Source organism: Rattus norvegicus, chromosome 2 (assembly GCF_036323735.1).
Source record: "Rattus norvegicus strain BN/NHsdMcwi chromosome 2, GRCr8, whole genome shotgun sequence".
Lineage (NCBI taxonomy): Eukaryota > Metazoa > Chordata > Mammalia > Rodentia > Muridae > Rattus > Rattus norvegicus.
The window spans coordinates 8,484,207-8,499,996 of NC_086020.1; the positions used below are offsets into that span (position 1 = coordinate 8,484,207).

The window sequence follows — 15,790 nt, forward strand, 5'->3', positions numbered from 1 at the left end:
AATTTCTGGGTTTTGGACATGTCTTGACCCTACTTGTACTCTGGGCAGCTCCTCTATCTCATGGCTCCCTGACCCCATAATGCACAAGAACCTGAGTTTGATCTCCAGCACTACATAAAACTTTGGGGTGTGATAGCACATGTCTGTTGTGCTACCATTTAGGAGAGTAGAATAGAACAAAGGGTTTAAAGCCATGCTTAACTACACAATACGTTCCATGGCACTTGGACTACATGTTTTAAAGAGAGGGAAGTTAGTGAAGAGGAGAGAGGCTGGGTTTGCTAAGTGGGTCTTGTCAGGTTTGACAGGTCTTCCTTTATACCTGCACACTGCCCATAGTTCTCCTTTCATGCTTCTGTCCATCAGGGTAAAAGCAATAGAATTCAGCTTTCTTGATGTGCACTTTCTTGATTGCTGCGTGTGTCGTCTTTTTTTTTTTTTTTTCTGAAACTTTCAGGAGGTCTAAATATCCATTTGTGTAAGTGTAGAGATGAAGCTTACTTAACATTAAAAATACAAGAGAGGGACAGTCCAAAGAATAAAACAAGAACCTTTTACTCATTCAGAATTTTTTATTCCATTTTAGGATGGTGAAAAAAAAGGATTTATAAATAAAATCTATGCCATCCAGGAAGTGTGTGTCAGTGTCCAGAACATCCTAGATGAAGCGGCTTCCCTTGGGGAAAGGGTAAAGAAGTAAGTGGTGCTGGTGTGGGAAGCCTGATCTTTTCTGGGAGGGTCTCCTTGTCTCTCAGAATGACATGCTACATGCTGTCAGGCACAAGGCACTGTTGAATGCTCTAGTGTTGTTTGCTGTAATTTATTTTGTTTTCCTGAGTCTTTGGGTTTATGATAGTTCTGTCAATTTCCTACCTGAAATTTGGAACAGATTGATTAGAAAGAAACCATGCTTGTAGCTTTGAAGAAATGACACTGTCCTAATTTTAGGGTGCCCTTTTCATACTAACTTTATTCTAAAAAGAATATGTAGTCACGGTAGAAAAACAATCTGACCTAATAGATTTTATGTAATAAACATACCTGTACTGTACAGGTCTAATTATATCCAAGTTTAATATCAAGAAATAATCCACATTTCATCACTTAGGAAAAACATAGAAAGTTTGAACTGTAGAATCCTTTGAAATTAAAAGTACTTTCTAAGATTTATTTATTGTTATGCTTTTGTGTATGCCTGTGCCCATGGAGGTCCCAGTGGGACATTGGATTCCCTGGGACTGGAGCTGCAGATGGTAGGGACCCATCATGTGGGTGCTAAGAATGGGAACTGGGTCCTCCACAAGAACAAACGCTCTTTACCATGAGCTGACAATCCAGCTCCATTTATGTTTCATGTGCTAGATGGGATTTGTGTGTGTGTGTGTGTGTGTGTGTGTGTGTGTGTGTGTGTGTGTGTGTGTGTTTGTTTTCATTGTTGAGACAAATTATCACTGTGTAGCTCTGGCTGGCTTGGGAGTCAGAAAACCATTTGACTGTCCCCCAAGTGCTAGGATGAAACACATGCACCACCACACTCCCCATTTGATGAAAAAAATAAGTTTCATTGAGATATGATATACAATTAAGGACCATTACACACACACAGAGAGAGAGAGAGAGAGAGAGAGAGAGAGAGAGAGAGAGAGAGAGAGAGAGAGAGAGAGAGAGAGAGAGAGAGAGAGAGAGAAACACAAGAAAGGAAAGGAAAGGAAAGGAAAGGAAAGGAAAGGAAAAGAACCAGATTTTTGTTTTAGTCAGGGTCTCATTATGTAGACCAGGCTAGCCTTGCACTCACAGAGATTCACTTACCTGTTTCCCCAATGCTAAGATTAAAGGTGTATATTATGCCCAGCTGACAATTATATTCTTAAGCTTACATGATTTATTTTAGATAATTTTACTTACTACCACTTTTATTGGGAGAGTGTCTCATGTATCTCATAAATACCAGGCTGGCCTTGAACTTACTATGTAGCCAAGGATAACCTAGGATTCCTTATTCTCCAGCCTCTATCTCAAGAAAGGATGAGTTTGAGCTTACCGTGAGCTACGTATTGAGGGCCCGCCTCAACAAAAACAAAAGCAAAATTATAAAAAGCCTGACTCCAAGGACAACCAGGTTGATTCAAGATTGGGTCTCCTATTAGGGAAAGCAATTTTAGGAAATATTTGATCCACAGAGACAACAAGAGAGTTCTGGGATTGCAGGAATATGCCAGCATACTTGGCTCCTAACATACCTCCTGAAGGAAATACTTCTTTTTAAAAAAATAAGTAGTGTATTGATGGTAACTGACTGCTAGATCAAGAAGTACCATGGCTATTTGATGACTGGCCTATAAACATTTTAATAACTATCTAAGAAAGGCTGATCTTTTTCAGTACAAGCCTGTACTTTTCTGAGTTTCATATATATTCCTTGTTTATTATTCATGATCAATAGTATTCTGCAGACATATATCGTTGGACACAGAATTTAAAAGGAATAAATTATTTAAACCAAAGGTTTGAGTCATCATCTGGTCTGTTCATGTTGCAAAGGGTAATGTATTTTATTTTGTATATTTTTTATTTAATGAATTTTTACTTATGCATAGGTGCTGAGTTTCAACTTTTTAGTATGTACTATATATACAAAGCATCTTTTTACCTCTGAACTCATCTCTATGCAACTGTCTCAGACTTCTAAAGACTAAGTCATATCCTTTTCTCTCCTTCAGTCTGTTATCTCTTAATAATATTCCCTTACCCCATTTCCTATCACTAAAGTGCAGCATGAAACCATAAATTTAGGGCACACTGTTACTGAGTATATGCCACACTGTATGTTGATACATGTGAAAAACCTCATCTACACCAGAATCTGCCACCTTCTCCCTCTCTTTATTAGTTTGTCAGTCTCCAGGAGTGAGTTAATATGGCAAATCAGTTCTTCTTGTAACTCCTGTACACGGTTCCTGAGTCTGTTCCTGTCAGCATACATATGCAATACCATCTTAGAAGTTCTGTATCCCAGCCCTTCCTGTTGTCAGTCACCAGCACCATGGTGACAATGAAGACACATTAGCTCTGTCCTGCTATCAACTGCTTCCGGTTTGCACTCCTTTTTCATAGCTTATCCTAAAAATTCACTATAGACCATGCTTTTCTTTGCTAAAAGCACCAAAAGGAGAAGAGCAGGCACCACTGGCTTTATTTCTTAATTACCCATACATTTCTAAGCAAGGACAATGATAGCAAATACATTTCATAAAATTAACCATCTTATGGTTTCTAGCTCCATTTAGACAAAGCTGAACAGAAATTGAATCTTCCTAAAAAGAATTGTAAAATTCAAGTCTCACACAGTGCTCTAAGAGTTGTACCCACAGTTATTGTAAGCATCTTATTCTCACATGGAAATATGGACTTTTTAAGAGGATGAATGGTGGGTCCTGAAACATCCCTACGTATAAACATTAAAAAAGACACAGTACTAGTTTTAGTAGAAGAAAAGGTACTTGTACTGTATAGGAAGGTACCCCAAGACTGTGAAACCCCGGGGAGAACTTGGTGAGGCTGCTGGCAAACTCTTTGCCTGAGCCCTGTGTTTGTGAACTGAACAGGCTATGACTCCCTATGTCCTGTGACTGTTAGTCCAGGATACATTTCTTTTTGCCATAGTTTAGAAGTGTGAAGTGTTCACATTACTGATTTCTTACTTTTCTATTCAGTACTTTCAACTGGACTGTCCCGTTCTTAAGCTGGCTGGCCATTATAGCCCTCTGTGTGTTCACGGCCATTCTGTACTTCATCCCACTGAGATACATTGTTCTTGTCTGGGGTAAGTAAAGCTTTTAAGCAACAACAGCCACAAACATCTGTTTCGCAGCTAAGAACAAACTGTTTTTAAGAGGTGAGTTATATCGTCAGTAGTTCTCTGTATTTACAGTCATGTTGGTACTCCATGATGAAAAGAGACAGTCAGTTAAAAATCACAGCAGCATAAAGATTTAGGTTCACCTGGAAAACGCATTTTTCTTACGTGTCACCACAGCTGCCATCATACTATAAACATGAACTGGTAAAGATTCTTCATATATCAAAGTGTAACTTTGTCTAGATATCTAGATTTGTCTGATTTATTTTCACCAACAGAGGCACTTTAAACTATGTGGTACATTTAGGACAATAGATTTTTGCTGTGGTTTTTATCTTGTGGAAATATCTACAAACGAGTTACTACCTGCCTATTTAAAATGTCACTGTTAGAACTTGGGAAAAGACAAACTTGCATTTACAGGCTCCTCAGGAACAACAGAAGCCTGATGAGCAAGAAAGCTTTTAGAAAATGTAACTCTGCCACATGCTTCCAACAGTACCTTTGACCCTGGAACCCACTAAGCAGGTGCTCAGAGTCACAATTCTGTAGAACTCAAACTGAATTTTCCTTTTCTTTTTTCTTTTTTGGTGAAAGTTTTGGTTTACAAGACCCACTCTTCAGTTCTTATGATTCCCTATCATACAGGAATATTTTCTATCTACCCTTTATCAATGTACACATGAATTAAAGATTGCTAAACTTAAAAAAAATAGACTAAACATGGGCTTTAACATGAAAAAATGCTTATGTATTGTAAATAACAAAACCATGTCAAGACTTTTTTTCCTTTCCTTGCCCCACAATTGTTTAAAGAGATATACTAGAAGAAAAGTGAATTGAGATCAATAGTCTCTATCTAGTTTTAAGATTCCTGGTTTGGGGGCTGTAGAGATAGATGGCTTGGCAGTTAAAAACAATGGTTTTGCAAAAGATAGAGTTTTGGTTCCCAGCACCCACACAATGGTTCACAATTGCCTACAACTCTAGTCCCAAGGGACCCAAGGCTCTATTTGTATTCTAACCTCTGGAGGGCCATGATGCACATACATACACACTCACATACACACTTAAATAATTAACAGCAACAACAACAATACCAGATCCCTATTTTTTCCTTTCAGCCCACATTACACTCTCCTCTTTGGTAGACCCTGTTAGTCTTTATAATCACTAATATCGATGTTTCATTCATTTCTCTGACCTTGAATGCAGATCCGGTTCCATTGGTGACTTTTGGGCAGAGAATAACCACAGGTATCTAAAGTCAGACTTGCAGAACTATCTCTACTGCCATGTGGTGATGATCCCCTCCCCAACTGACCTTCCCCAGCTTCTCTGAAACTGAAGGCAGAAATCTGGCTATGTAACCTGTGTGGCCTTAATGGCTAGTTGCCTTAAAGATTATTTTACAGAATGTGCTTGAGCCTTGTTTCATCCAATAAAAAATACAAAAAATATTTCTTTAATGGTAGGTAATTGCTGAAATGTTAACAAGAAACCCAGGTCACAAAGTTTCACATGGCTAGAAAGAGACTTAGGCCAAAATGACAGAAGTTCATTCTCTAGAAATGCATTGAGAGGGGCTGGAGAGATGGCTCAGTGGTTAAGAGCACAGACTGCTCTTCCAGAGACCCTGAGTTCAAATCCCAGCAATGACATGGTGGCTCACAACCATCTGTAATGAGATCTGATACCCTTTTCTGGTGTGTCTGAAGACAACTATAGTATACCTTTATTATAAATAAATCTTTAAAAAAAAAAGAAATGCATTGAGAACTAAGATGTCCCAGTTTAATCCTGTTTCCACTGTGTTGATTTTGTGCAAACCTGAAAACTTTTCCCCCAAAATTTATGGCAGTATCTTTTTCATTCTAACCTAAACGAACAGTAACCAAGCATCATCATAATCATGTGACTTGTAAACATTTAGCTTGCTTTATAACAACAACACCTTCTCCCCCTAAAGTATATACCTTTGGAAAAGAGGAAATAAAGAAACTACCTAACAGTTTCAATCCAGAAATGCAAGCAGACAAGTCTCATCCTGGCTAAAGCACGAAGGCAAATCCAGGGACTTTATCCCTGAGATCTGGTAAGGCAAGGTAGTCTCAGTTCCTTCTAGGGACCCCTATTTGTTTTCACCTACTGGGAAGAAGCCAATCCAATGTAAAGACAAAAAGCAGGCAACAATTCCGTTGGGAAAGTTGGAGGTAAGTGGTGTACTACGCTATCCTGTCAAGGATAAGGGCTAGCACGCGTTAATGCTCAAATCACTATAGTACTTTCTCCAGAATTGTGCTTTGCCTAACTCCACACTCAATAATGAACTCAATAATGTTTGAAATATCATTTTTTAGGAATTAATAAATTTACAAAAAAGCTTCGGAGTCCATATGCAATTGATAACAATGAACTACTTGACTTCCTTTCCAGAGTTCCTTCAGATGTACAAGTGGTATGTATGGCTCACTGTTACTGTCTTTCTGACCTGTAGTGTAACGCTGGGTTTTAAACTTTACACTCTTTGAATGGTAATGGTTATAGAAGGTCAGGTAAAGTTATTAAAGCCCAATGCAGATTTTTGGCAATACTTGGCATTAGTCTAGAAAAACCTATAAAGAACAGAAAACAGGAAATTGAAAGTCATCGCATAAGGAACCCCTGTGGCTTTCAAAAAGAACTTCAACCCAAGTCCAGCTGAGTTTGTGAAGTGGCATCATCAAGATGTAAGCAGAAAAAATAGGAATTTTTGATGTAGATGGCAGAAGCAAAATGGGTGGTTATTTGTGTATATCACATGCATTCAATACATTTTAAAGATAAATGGTAATATATATTTTAGATGAGGGAGAAACATCTACATTTGAAATATAACATTTCATAAATTGTTTGAAATACTTTGGTGTTAAACTATAGTAAATGAATTGTTTTCAAAGTGAAATAAAGGTTTTAATCACAGTCTTGAGGACAAGTTTTAGTGATAGCAATTTACATTAGTTTCAGTTGAGTTTTTCATTTCATATATACAACAATGGGCTAGATCAGTGGCTTTCAACCTTCCTCATGCTTTGAACCTTTAATACAGTTCCTCATGTTGTAGTGACCCAAACCATAAAAGTTATCTTGTTGCCACTTTGTAAACGTAATTTTGCTACTATGAATTGTAAGATAAATGTCTGATGTGCAGGATATCTGATATGTGTATGAAAAGGCTGTTAGATCCCCCCAAAGGGGTCATGACCTACATGTTGAGAACTTCTTGTCTAGATGAAAATCAAGACTGTTTAATTAATAAACAAACAACAACAACAAAAAACCCTGAAAGAACCATTATTCAGGTCTTCAAAAATATAGATTTTCTTTCATTGTATTGTCTTATGGTCAGTAACAAGTCATAGTTCTTTAGCAAAGTTCGCACAGGGCCTCAGGCAACTCCTAGCAGGATTTCCCTTCTGACTCTAGCTCTAGCCCGTGTTATCAGTACCAGTTGGAGCTTGCATTTGGCTTCTACAGCGGTCCTCTCCCCAGCCCCAAGGCAGTCTCTCACTCCTTAGCTTTTCCTTCTCTTGCCGGGAAGTGGCCACCTGACTGGTCTTTTTCTGAACTGTTTAAACAGGTGCAATATCAAGAACTGAAACCAGATCATTCTCATAGCCCGTATAAAAGGAAGAAAAACAACCTTGGTTAGTCTGTTCCCAGCACCGAGGAGACCAGCATGTTTGGGAAGATAAAAGAAAAAAAAATCGTCGGGCTACGCAGCATTTCCTCTCTTTCTGCTTTTTATTTATTTTACCTTTTTATCAGGGTCAAGAACATTTGTAAATAGTGTACAAAAGGCATATGTCTTTGAAAATATACTTCTCCTGTACAGACTCAACTTGATAAGGGATTTTAGCTAGTGGAGTGTGGAAACCTTGTTAGCTGCAGCTAATAACATAACCAAGTAAAATAAAACAATGGTTATAAAACTGGAAGATGTATATTTCTCCAATCACAAAAGAGAGAACCAGAATATCAGATTAAATGCTCAATTGTGCTCTGGTTAACCCTCCATAAAACCTAAATGCTGATTTGATCTTTAGGTTTTTTTTTTTGTAATGTAACTATTTCTTATCTGAAAAGTAATTCATTAGTGTTTTTTCTTTTTATGTTTATACATTACAAATGGGGGGAGGGATCCCATAGCTTGAATAATGGAAATGTTGCACTTCAACTTAACATACATCCTGACTTTCACTTCTGTGTAAATAAATTATGTATGGCTAAGGCTGATTTTAAGCTACAGGTACATTCATATCTTTTCCTGTCTGCATACATACACAATCCCTTAAGAGAATCTGAGAGTCTATGAATAAGACTTTTAAGCCTTCTATCATTCCATCTAAAACCTTAAAATCTCTCCAGAAACTATATTAAATAAATACTGCCAGGTTTATAAATGATTGAGTATCAGGATTTTTATAATTATATTACTGTGTTTAGCAAATTATCAAGCCAATTCTCAAAAAATACTAGCAAACTAAATCCCTACTGTATTTGGTATCAAATTATGCCCTTGTGCATTTAAAAGTGTAGTATTTAAGTGTCCTCTACTGATAGACTTCAATGCATACTGAGTTTTGTTTTTAGTGAGTTTTAATGGAGAATGCAGTTGGCTAAGTGAAAGGCCAGTGTTTTCATTACATCATTTATGAAGGAAGATCATTGATAATGCATGAAAATCTGTTTTGTAAAATAAACTGCTTGTAAGGTGGTTTCCATTAAAAATGTTTCACTAACCACACTCTATACTTCAAATTGCATTCCTAAAACAGGGTCTATCAAAGGAACATACCTCTGCAGAGATAAGAAATTTGGTTGGTGAGAATGTCCTCACTGACTTTTTAGAGGAATGAGACTCAATGGAAATTGCTGCAGACAATGTTTTGCACTATTTTATTAATTGCTATTAATAAATAACTGGGGTGAGGTGAAGATTGGGGTTGTGCTGGAAAATGTAGAAAAGCAGAAATATATATTTGAATTTAAAGATTCTTTAAATCTCATCGAAGCTGATTTTTAAAGTATTTTTATTTTAGAAATATGTTATTAAATAGTATTTCTTACAATAGAACTATTTTGATGTTTATATACTATGCTTGGAAGAATGTCAACTAAATTCCCTTTCTACAGAAAGACTTTGACCTCAATATGCTCTATTTAGTGTATCATGTTTAAAATGCTTTCCATTACTGTTTGTTGCAAAAACATACTTTATGAAGCTGACCTAATACATAGTTTATTGATGAGCTCATTAATTTGGTATAAATTCTGATTATACCTGTGAGATTTATGTTCTGTGCTGACAATGTCTATTCAAATGTCTATAAGCCTGACATTCTATAACCTTGGATGTACCTAGTGGATGTAACCATTAACAGATGACTAATTTTTGTTTATTTCATTGTGTAAGATTTCAGATGTTTAGTTCAATAGTAATGTTGACTACATATTCACTGCATTAAACACAAAAGAAGTTAATCATTTTATGTAAATCTTTTTTTTCTGAGTTAAGAGATGCATGGTGGGGTCCTGGTTGCATATACTCATTAATGGCACTTCACTTGGGGAGTGTGTGTGTGTGTGTATGAACAGGGCTATTCATGAAGCCCTAACTATGGTGCAAAATCAGTACCTTTGGCATGGTGAACATCCAAGTCTTGTATAGAAGTATTTTTAGTATGTTCCTTGTTTTTTAGAGATTTTTGAAGCAAATGTTGCAAGGTATCTGGACAGACAGAATTTGGCTCAACATCTATTTGCACTGCTAAATATAAGAAATATTATATTTATAAATTATATTTGCATTTTAAATTACAGCCATTGTTGAATGCTGTTCTCTGGGCAAAAGAACTTCCTTAGATCAGCTATGCCTGCTTGTAAAAGACCTGAGCTGGCAGTCCTGGGCTATGTAAGAAAGCAAGCTGAGCAAGTGAGGGGAAGCAAGCCAGTAGCTGACACCCCTGCTTCCTGCCCTGCTTGAGTTCCACTCCTGACTTCCTTTGGTGATGAACCGCAATGTGGAAGTGTAAGCTGAATAAACCCTCTCCTCCCTAATTTGCTTCTTGGTCATGCTGTTTGTGCAGGAATAGGACCCTGACTGAGACATCTGTCTGATTTGAGTAGTGAGTAACTTCAATCAGTGTATTCAGTGTATTCAATCAGTATATTCAACAACATTTAGAGAGGTTTCCTTTCTTCATCCCTTTAGTCGAATATCCCTCAATTATTTCCCCTATTTCCTTCCTCAGATTTCTATTTTTCAATTTGTCTTTAAGTTTTTAAATGAAGTTTTTAAAAATGTACATCTTAATTTTACCAAATTCTATTTAATAACCAGTAATTTCATGAATGTTGTCAAAGAGAAACAATGCGAACCAGAAAGTTCATTTTTTAAGGGAAAGCTAGATACCCAACATATATATCCCCCCTCCCAAGAAAACTTAAAACCCATTATACATTCACCATGCATCCAGACATAAACCACTCTTGACCTGATATTGATGTTGTAAAGTCACTTAAGAGCAAACTAAGTTCTTACACCATTCACCACTTTAAGATTAATGATTTCCTCCCCCAACATGATTGGGAACAAAAGAATGGAGAAACAGTGGCTATTTCAGTTTGTCTACTAAGAAGAAATGATGGGACAATTCAAAGCTGGACACCAGATTCCATGTCAGTGCAGACAACCTCCCCAGGAAGTGCTAAATATCAATATAGTTGATAGAATTAAATCGTATAGTCCAAAGAACTAATCCACTTCCTATCAATAATCACTACTTATCATCAAGTGTTCACTTGCAATCTGGTATTTGGAGAAAAGTGATCAGATTTACCAAGGAAAAATATTTCAAAGGAGAAAATATTTCAATTATAATTGCACAGAAGTAAGTAGAGATGCTTAAAAATGCGGCTTTCTTGAGCCTACACTGTTAAGGGCAATATATCCCAATGTTCCATGTTATAGATAAATAACATACACCTTTTATTATGATTACTGAATCACTAGTCACTGATAATACTGTTGCTTTCTATTAATAAGATAGCACTTTTAAAACCCAGAAAGACTTCACTGTATTCACCTTAAAGAGATATAAATATAGTTTTATCTTCAACAGCAAAACTACCATTTGAAAAAATCATTCATATTTAGGACTAAGGGTTGTACTTAGTTCAAACCTTTAAAAACAGGCTGATGTAAATTCATTTGTAATCAAAATTATATATAACTGCTTTTAAAGAAGCTACAATGATTTCAAATATATGCAATGATAAACAGCTTATAACATAAAAACCTCCCAAACAAACCATAATCTGAAGAAAGTTAATCACTTATATTTGTAAATTTCTAAGCTTTTATTCAAACAATTTCATGGAGTTTTTTCCCTAATAATTTATACGACTTCACATCTTAACAAACAAAAGTGACATATTTATGTTGGTTGTATTCTCAAACTAGAATCAGGAATTAAATGTATAACTCTATGTTTTGTAAGATCAGAATTTACTGTAAGAGCAATTTTTAATGATTACTGACATAAGGTATTATGAAATATTCCTTTAAGTCTTCCTTCAGTAGGATGTCCAATACACTGAAAGTTTCTCAGAACCAACTTAACTTTTCCTAAGAAATTTAGCACCTGATAATTTCCAAACCTGTATCAGAATATCTCTCCCTTCTGCAATTCATTTTAACCCACAACTTGGATTTTCTGGTAACATAATCTGATTTACATGGAATAGTAAACTGGCCATTTCCAATAAGGCTGAAACTTACCTTCCTAACTCAATCCACATTTGATCCAAAACCAATTATTATTCTGAGTATTTTAGGGTCCACTTCAGTATGAAATACAACTGGTGAGGAAGCTGCCTAACAAATGCTGGCCACAGTAAGTTCCTCAGGTCAGCCAATGAAGACAGCTTCCTACTGACTAAGGAGCAGCACTGACAGCTCTTACCTAGGTTACCACCAGCACAGTAATTTATTTTCATGTAAAGCTGTTCATTTTCCTATAACCCCCAACAAGAAAAGCACACATATTTTCTAGTATTTATGGAAGAATTCTAGCATTAATGTATTTATATTTGTCTAAGAATGAGCACTAAGACTTCAAAAGCCCATCCACTGCCCATTTATTCTAAAATAAATTGCCACAGTAATACTTATCAAATGATTATACTATCAAACTCAGTGTTTCAATTTAAAAAGTAGGGTAAAATAACTAAAAATTCCAGAAACATACAAAACTAACTTTCTTCCCATAGCATCTAAGAAAGCACATCAGAATGTGTTTAATTCTAATTTATCTTCTCATATGTTAAGCTTTTTTTCACTTGTTATAGTCAGCTCTTGAAAAGTATACCGCTTGTTAGTTTTTCAAAAAATGGTGAATTCAAAACAATATTTGCCATTGTTTTACACTAAAAGAACCAATTTTGTCTGATCATTTGTAGTAAACTACAGAAAATATATACACAGAACACTATTTTGTATAGTGGAACTAAACTTCCAGAAAGTTCCTTCTAACAACTGCCAATAAACTGAACTGAGGAAAGATAAATCATAACAACTCAGTAAATTTTTTCTGACTGTTAGTGATACTATGGACAGATTAGCTTTTTTCTCTCTTCAGCAATCCCATGGAGCTGTGTTATCTACTTTGAAAGGACACAGACAAGAATGGCATAACTCAGCACTGTTTCCGGCTGCAACTTTGAAAAATCTATCATCTATCATCTCATTAGATGCTGAGGAAACATTTCACAAAATACAATACAACTTCATGTAAAAAGTATTGGAGAGATCAGAAATTCAAGGCCCATATCTAAACATAATAAAAATAATATACAACAAACCAACAGCTAATATTAAATTAAATGGAGAAATACTTGAAGCAATCTCACTAAAATCAGGGACAAGACCAGGCTGCCCACTCTCCCCAGTAGCCTTCCTCTACTCAAATGATAAATGGGACGAGAAAGAAAATAGGGAAACAACATCCTTCACAATAGTCACAAATAACATAAAATACCTCAGTGTGACTCTGACCAAGCAAGTGTATGTCAAGAACTTCAAGTCTCTGAGGAAAGAAATTGAAGATCTCAGAAGTTGGAAAGACCTCCCATGCTCATGGATTGGCAGGATTAACATTGTAAAAATGGCCACGCTGCCAAAAGCAATCTACACATTCAACGCAATCCCTATCAAAATTCCAACACAGTTCTTCATTGACATGGAAAGAGCAATTCTCAATTTCATATGGAAAAACAAAAAACCCAGGATAGTGAAAACAATTCTTAACAATAAAAAATAAATTGGGGATAAAAATTTCCAATTTAAAGTTAATACTCAAGGACTTTAATTCTTTAGAACTTCCTTTTTGACCTTTAAGATAGGTTTAAGGCAACACTATATTTTCTAAATTACAAATACAAGAAACAGAAGAATACTAGAATGTTGAAGTGCTTCACTGTAGGTTAAAGTACGCCATATGCTAGTCGCTTAGCATGGAGCATAGTGCCCTGTGCTTGTGAAACAACAGTGTTTTACAGGAAAAACCTACAAGGCATCTTTGTGCTTCAGGGCATTGCATTATACATATTGCTTGATGAATATATATCTCCATTTGATACATACAAAAGCAAAAACAAAGAAAAATGTTAAAAAAAAAGGTAAGTTGGTTCCAAGCAAACTTTCAGTTTGTAATTTGGTTAAAACTAACTAGTCAAAGATGACACTGCCTGTGTCCAAGCCATGCTCAGGTTTGTGTTAGCTTACTCACTCACATGCCTACATCTGTGAGATTAAATGGCTATTCCCTGTGTCTTTCTTTGTTCTCCCCTCCTCCCACTTTGCCTCTTCTGTGTCCTGTTTCTTTCTCTTGGCAGGATCATAGTATGTAGTCTAGTCTGGCTACAAACTCAGTCATTCCCCCAACTCCGCCTTCCCAGTGACTAACAATTCATGTTTTCTGATACTTTGAAAGATTAAGTAAGTAACCAATAAAAACAAGTTTATATGCTATTTCTTACAGTATATGTAAAACTTTAACGGAAGAATCTTAATTTTTATTAGAGTGGAGAAACTGAGGTAGTTAATTTTTATTTGGATTATAATAAATCCAGTAACAAGTAACTATCTTGTTGAAAGTTCCATTTGTGAATCAAAGCTGAAGTGTGCTTCTTTAACAGACTGATTGCTGTTGGATCAGTAATTATATAACATTTAAATGTAAGTTGTAATTTTTCTCCATGTGTAACACAATATATAACTTACTCTTCAGTGAAGGAACTACAATTTTTAAGTGGTTAATATTCACATTCTGCTTTTAAGTTATAAACTAGTAGTTTATATAAAAAATAGCTTATATATCAAAATTAGTTTATATTAAAAAAAACCAAAATACCACTCTGAAAATTCATACTGTAAATTAAAATTTCAAATGCCTCAGATGTATTATTTCACAGCCAACTTAATTGTAAATTTTAATTGTAATAGTTAGTAAAACTTAGTATGTGGCAAAATGTTTCCACTGATAGATTGATTAAGCAAACAGAAACCTGCTTCATGCATGTTCTGCTAAAATATAACAGATAACAGACCCGAACTCTTGGATTGTGTAGTTCATTAGCATTTAAAAACTTAAAGACTAGGAAACATAATTTAAAGTTCTAGAAAGGTTTATTTAAAAACACATAAAAGCAAATGCATCTTAAACACTAGCCTAAAAAGAAGAAACAACTTTTACAAGTATATAGATACACATTTCCATGAATATCCTTGCCATGATTTTAAGATCTATAGCACTCAAAGGAAAGGGCATTTTTATTTGAAAAAATATTTAAATTATTTTCTACATATACAATATAAATAAATATTTGAAGGTTTTTTTTTTAAAAATTAGTGAAAGCATTTTATATCTAACAAAACTACTTCATTTTATTATTGTTTCTTTTTGAGTTAAATCCTGAGCCTGCATTTTAGATCTGTAGATGTTTTTTAAGTGCTATGAAAATTTGCTATCAGTGAATAACTGAAATTAATTATTTTTCCATACGCTATGGATATATTAGGTGACAAAGCATGTTGCATGTTTAGAAATCTGACTCATACTTTCTGGCATTATGACACCTCTGTGATTGACTGACACATCATTTCCAGGGTCACCAATAAGGCCTCAGTATGAACTCCAGGACATACATTTAGATTCTCAGGCAGTTCCTTAAGAACACTTGGGAGCTTCTTTAATGTCTTTATATTCCTAGTATAAAGATCTAGTAGCCAGTCAGAATGTGCACTGGTGGGTTCTGTATCAGTATTGCATGCCATAAGCAACTCATTTAGATGACTTAACCCTTTGAAAGCTAGGATGAATTCTGAGGATAAATCAAATATTGAACAAAAACTAATCAACATCCTACTAAGTAAAAATGAACCAAATTCCAGTTGTTCGTGATAAAAATGTTTCTGTGTCTTAGCATGAAAGTTGTCCACTGTATCGTCTATATTTGTAATGGCAAATAGTTCTTCCTTGTCTTTAGGGGACAGCACATAATCCAAGGGCAACTCCCCCTTAGAGTTCCTCTGCTGTAAAAGCTCTGGGCCTGTGAAAAAGAAAGTGTAAAACGTTAATAGTAAAACACTTTTATTTTGCTAGGTTAACTATTGCTTTCTTCCCCCACACCAGAAAATAAAAGCTTTCTAGGATTTATCATCATATTTGCTAATGATTAGCTGCCTACATATACTGTAACTTCCATACAGACCAATGAAGATGTGTTTACAAACTGAAAATTCTAGTCACTTGTCTAATGAATTTTGCTCAAACATAGTCTACTATGATTAGTAAAAACAGCTTTAAAAATGTTCCCCGCTGCCAATTA

At 35.4% G+C, this 15,790-nt stretch overlaps 2 protein-coding genes across 18 annotated transcripts in view; one reads left to right on the forward strand and one right to left on the reverse strand.

Annotated features, from left to right (window-relative positions):
• Positions 1-9,390, forward strand: part of Mctp1 (multiple C2 and transmembrane domain containing 1) — a 694,629-nt gene extending 685,239 nt beyond the window's left edge. For 11 of the 16 annotated variants that reach the window (XM_039102152.2, XM_063281693.1, XM_063281695.1 and 8 more), the window contains 4 exons: positions 587-696; positions 3,714-3,823; positions 6,220-6,317; positions 7,479-9,382. In XM_039102152.2, coding sequence (XP_038958080.1) covers positions 587-696; positions 3,714-3,823; positions 6,220-6,317; positions 7,479-7,550 — 390 coding nt within the window. In that variant the 3' untranslated portion in view covers positions 7,551-9,382. Of the gene's footprint in view, positions 1-586; positions 697-3,713; positions 3,824-5,074; positions 5,628-6,219; positions 6,318-7,478 lie in introns of those variants that run through there. The other 5 variants (XM_039102154.2, XM_063281696.1, XM_039102159.2 and 2 more) reach the window with 3 other exon arrangements.
• Positions 9,391-14,569: 5,179 nt separating this feature from the next.
• The window catches only part of Slf1 (SMC5-SMC6 complex localization factor 1), a 107,476-nt gene continuing 106,255 nt past the window's right edge, over positions 14,570-15,790 (reverse strand). The window contains exon 17 of one of the 2 annotated variants that reach the window (XM_063281458.1): positions 14,570-15,511. In XM_063281458.1, the coding sequence (XP_063137528.1) occupies positions 15,030-15,511 (482 nt within the window). In that variant the 3' untranslated portion in view covers positions 14,570-15,029. The remainder of the gene's footprint in view (positions 15,512-15,790) is intronic. The other variant, NM_001106400.1, reaches the window with a different exon arrangement.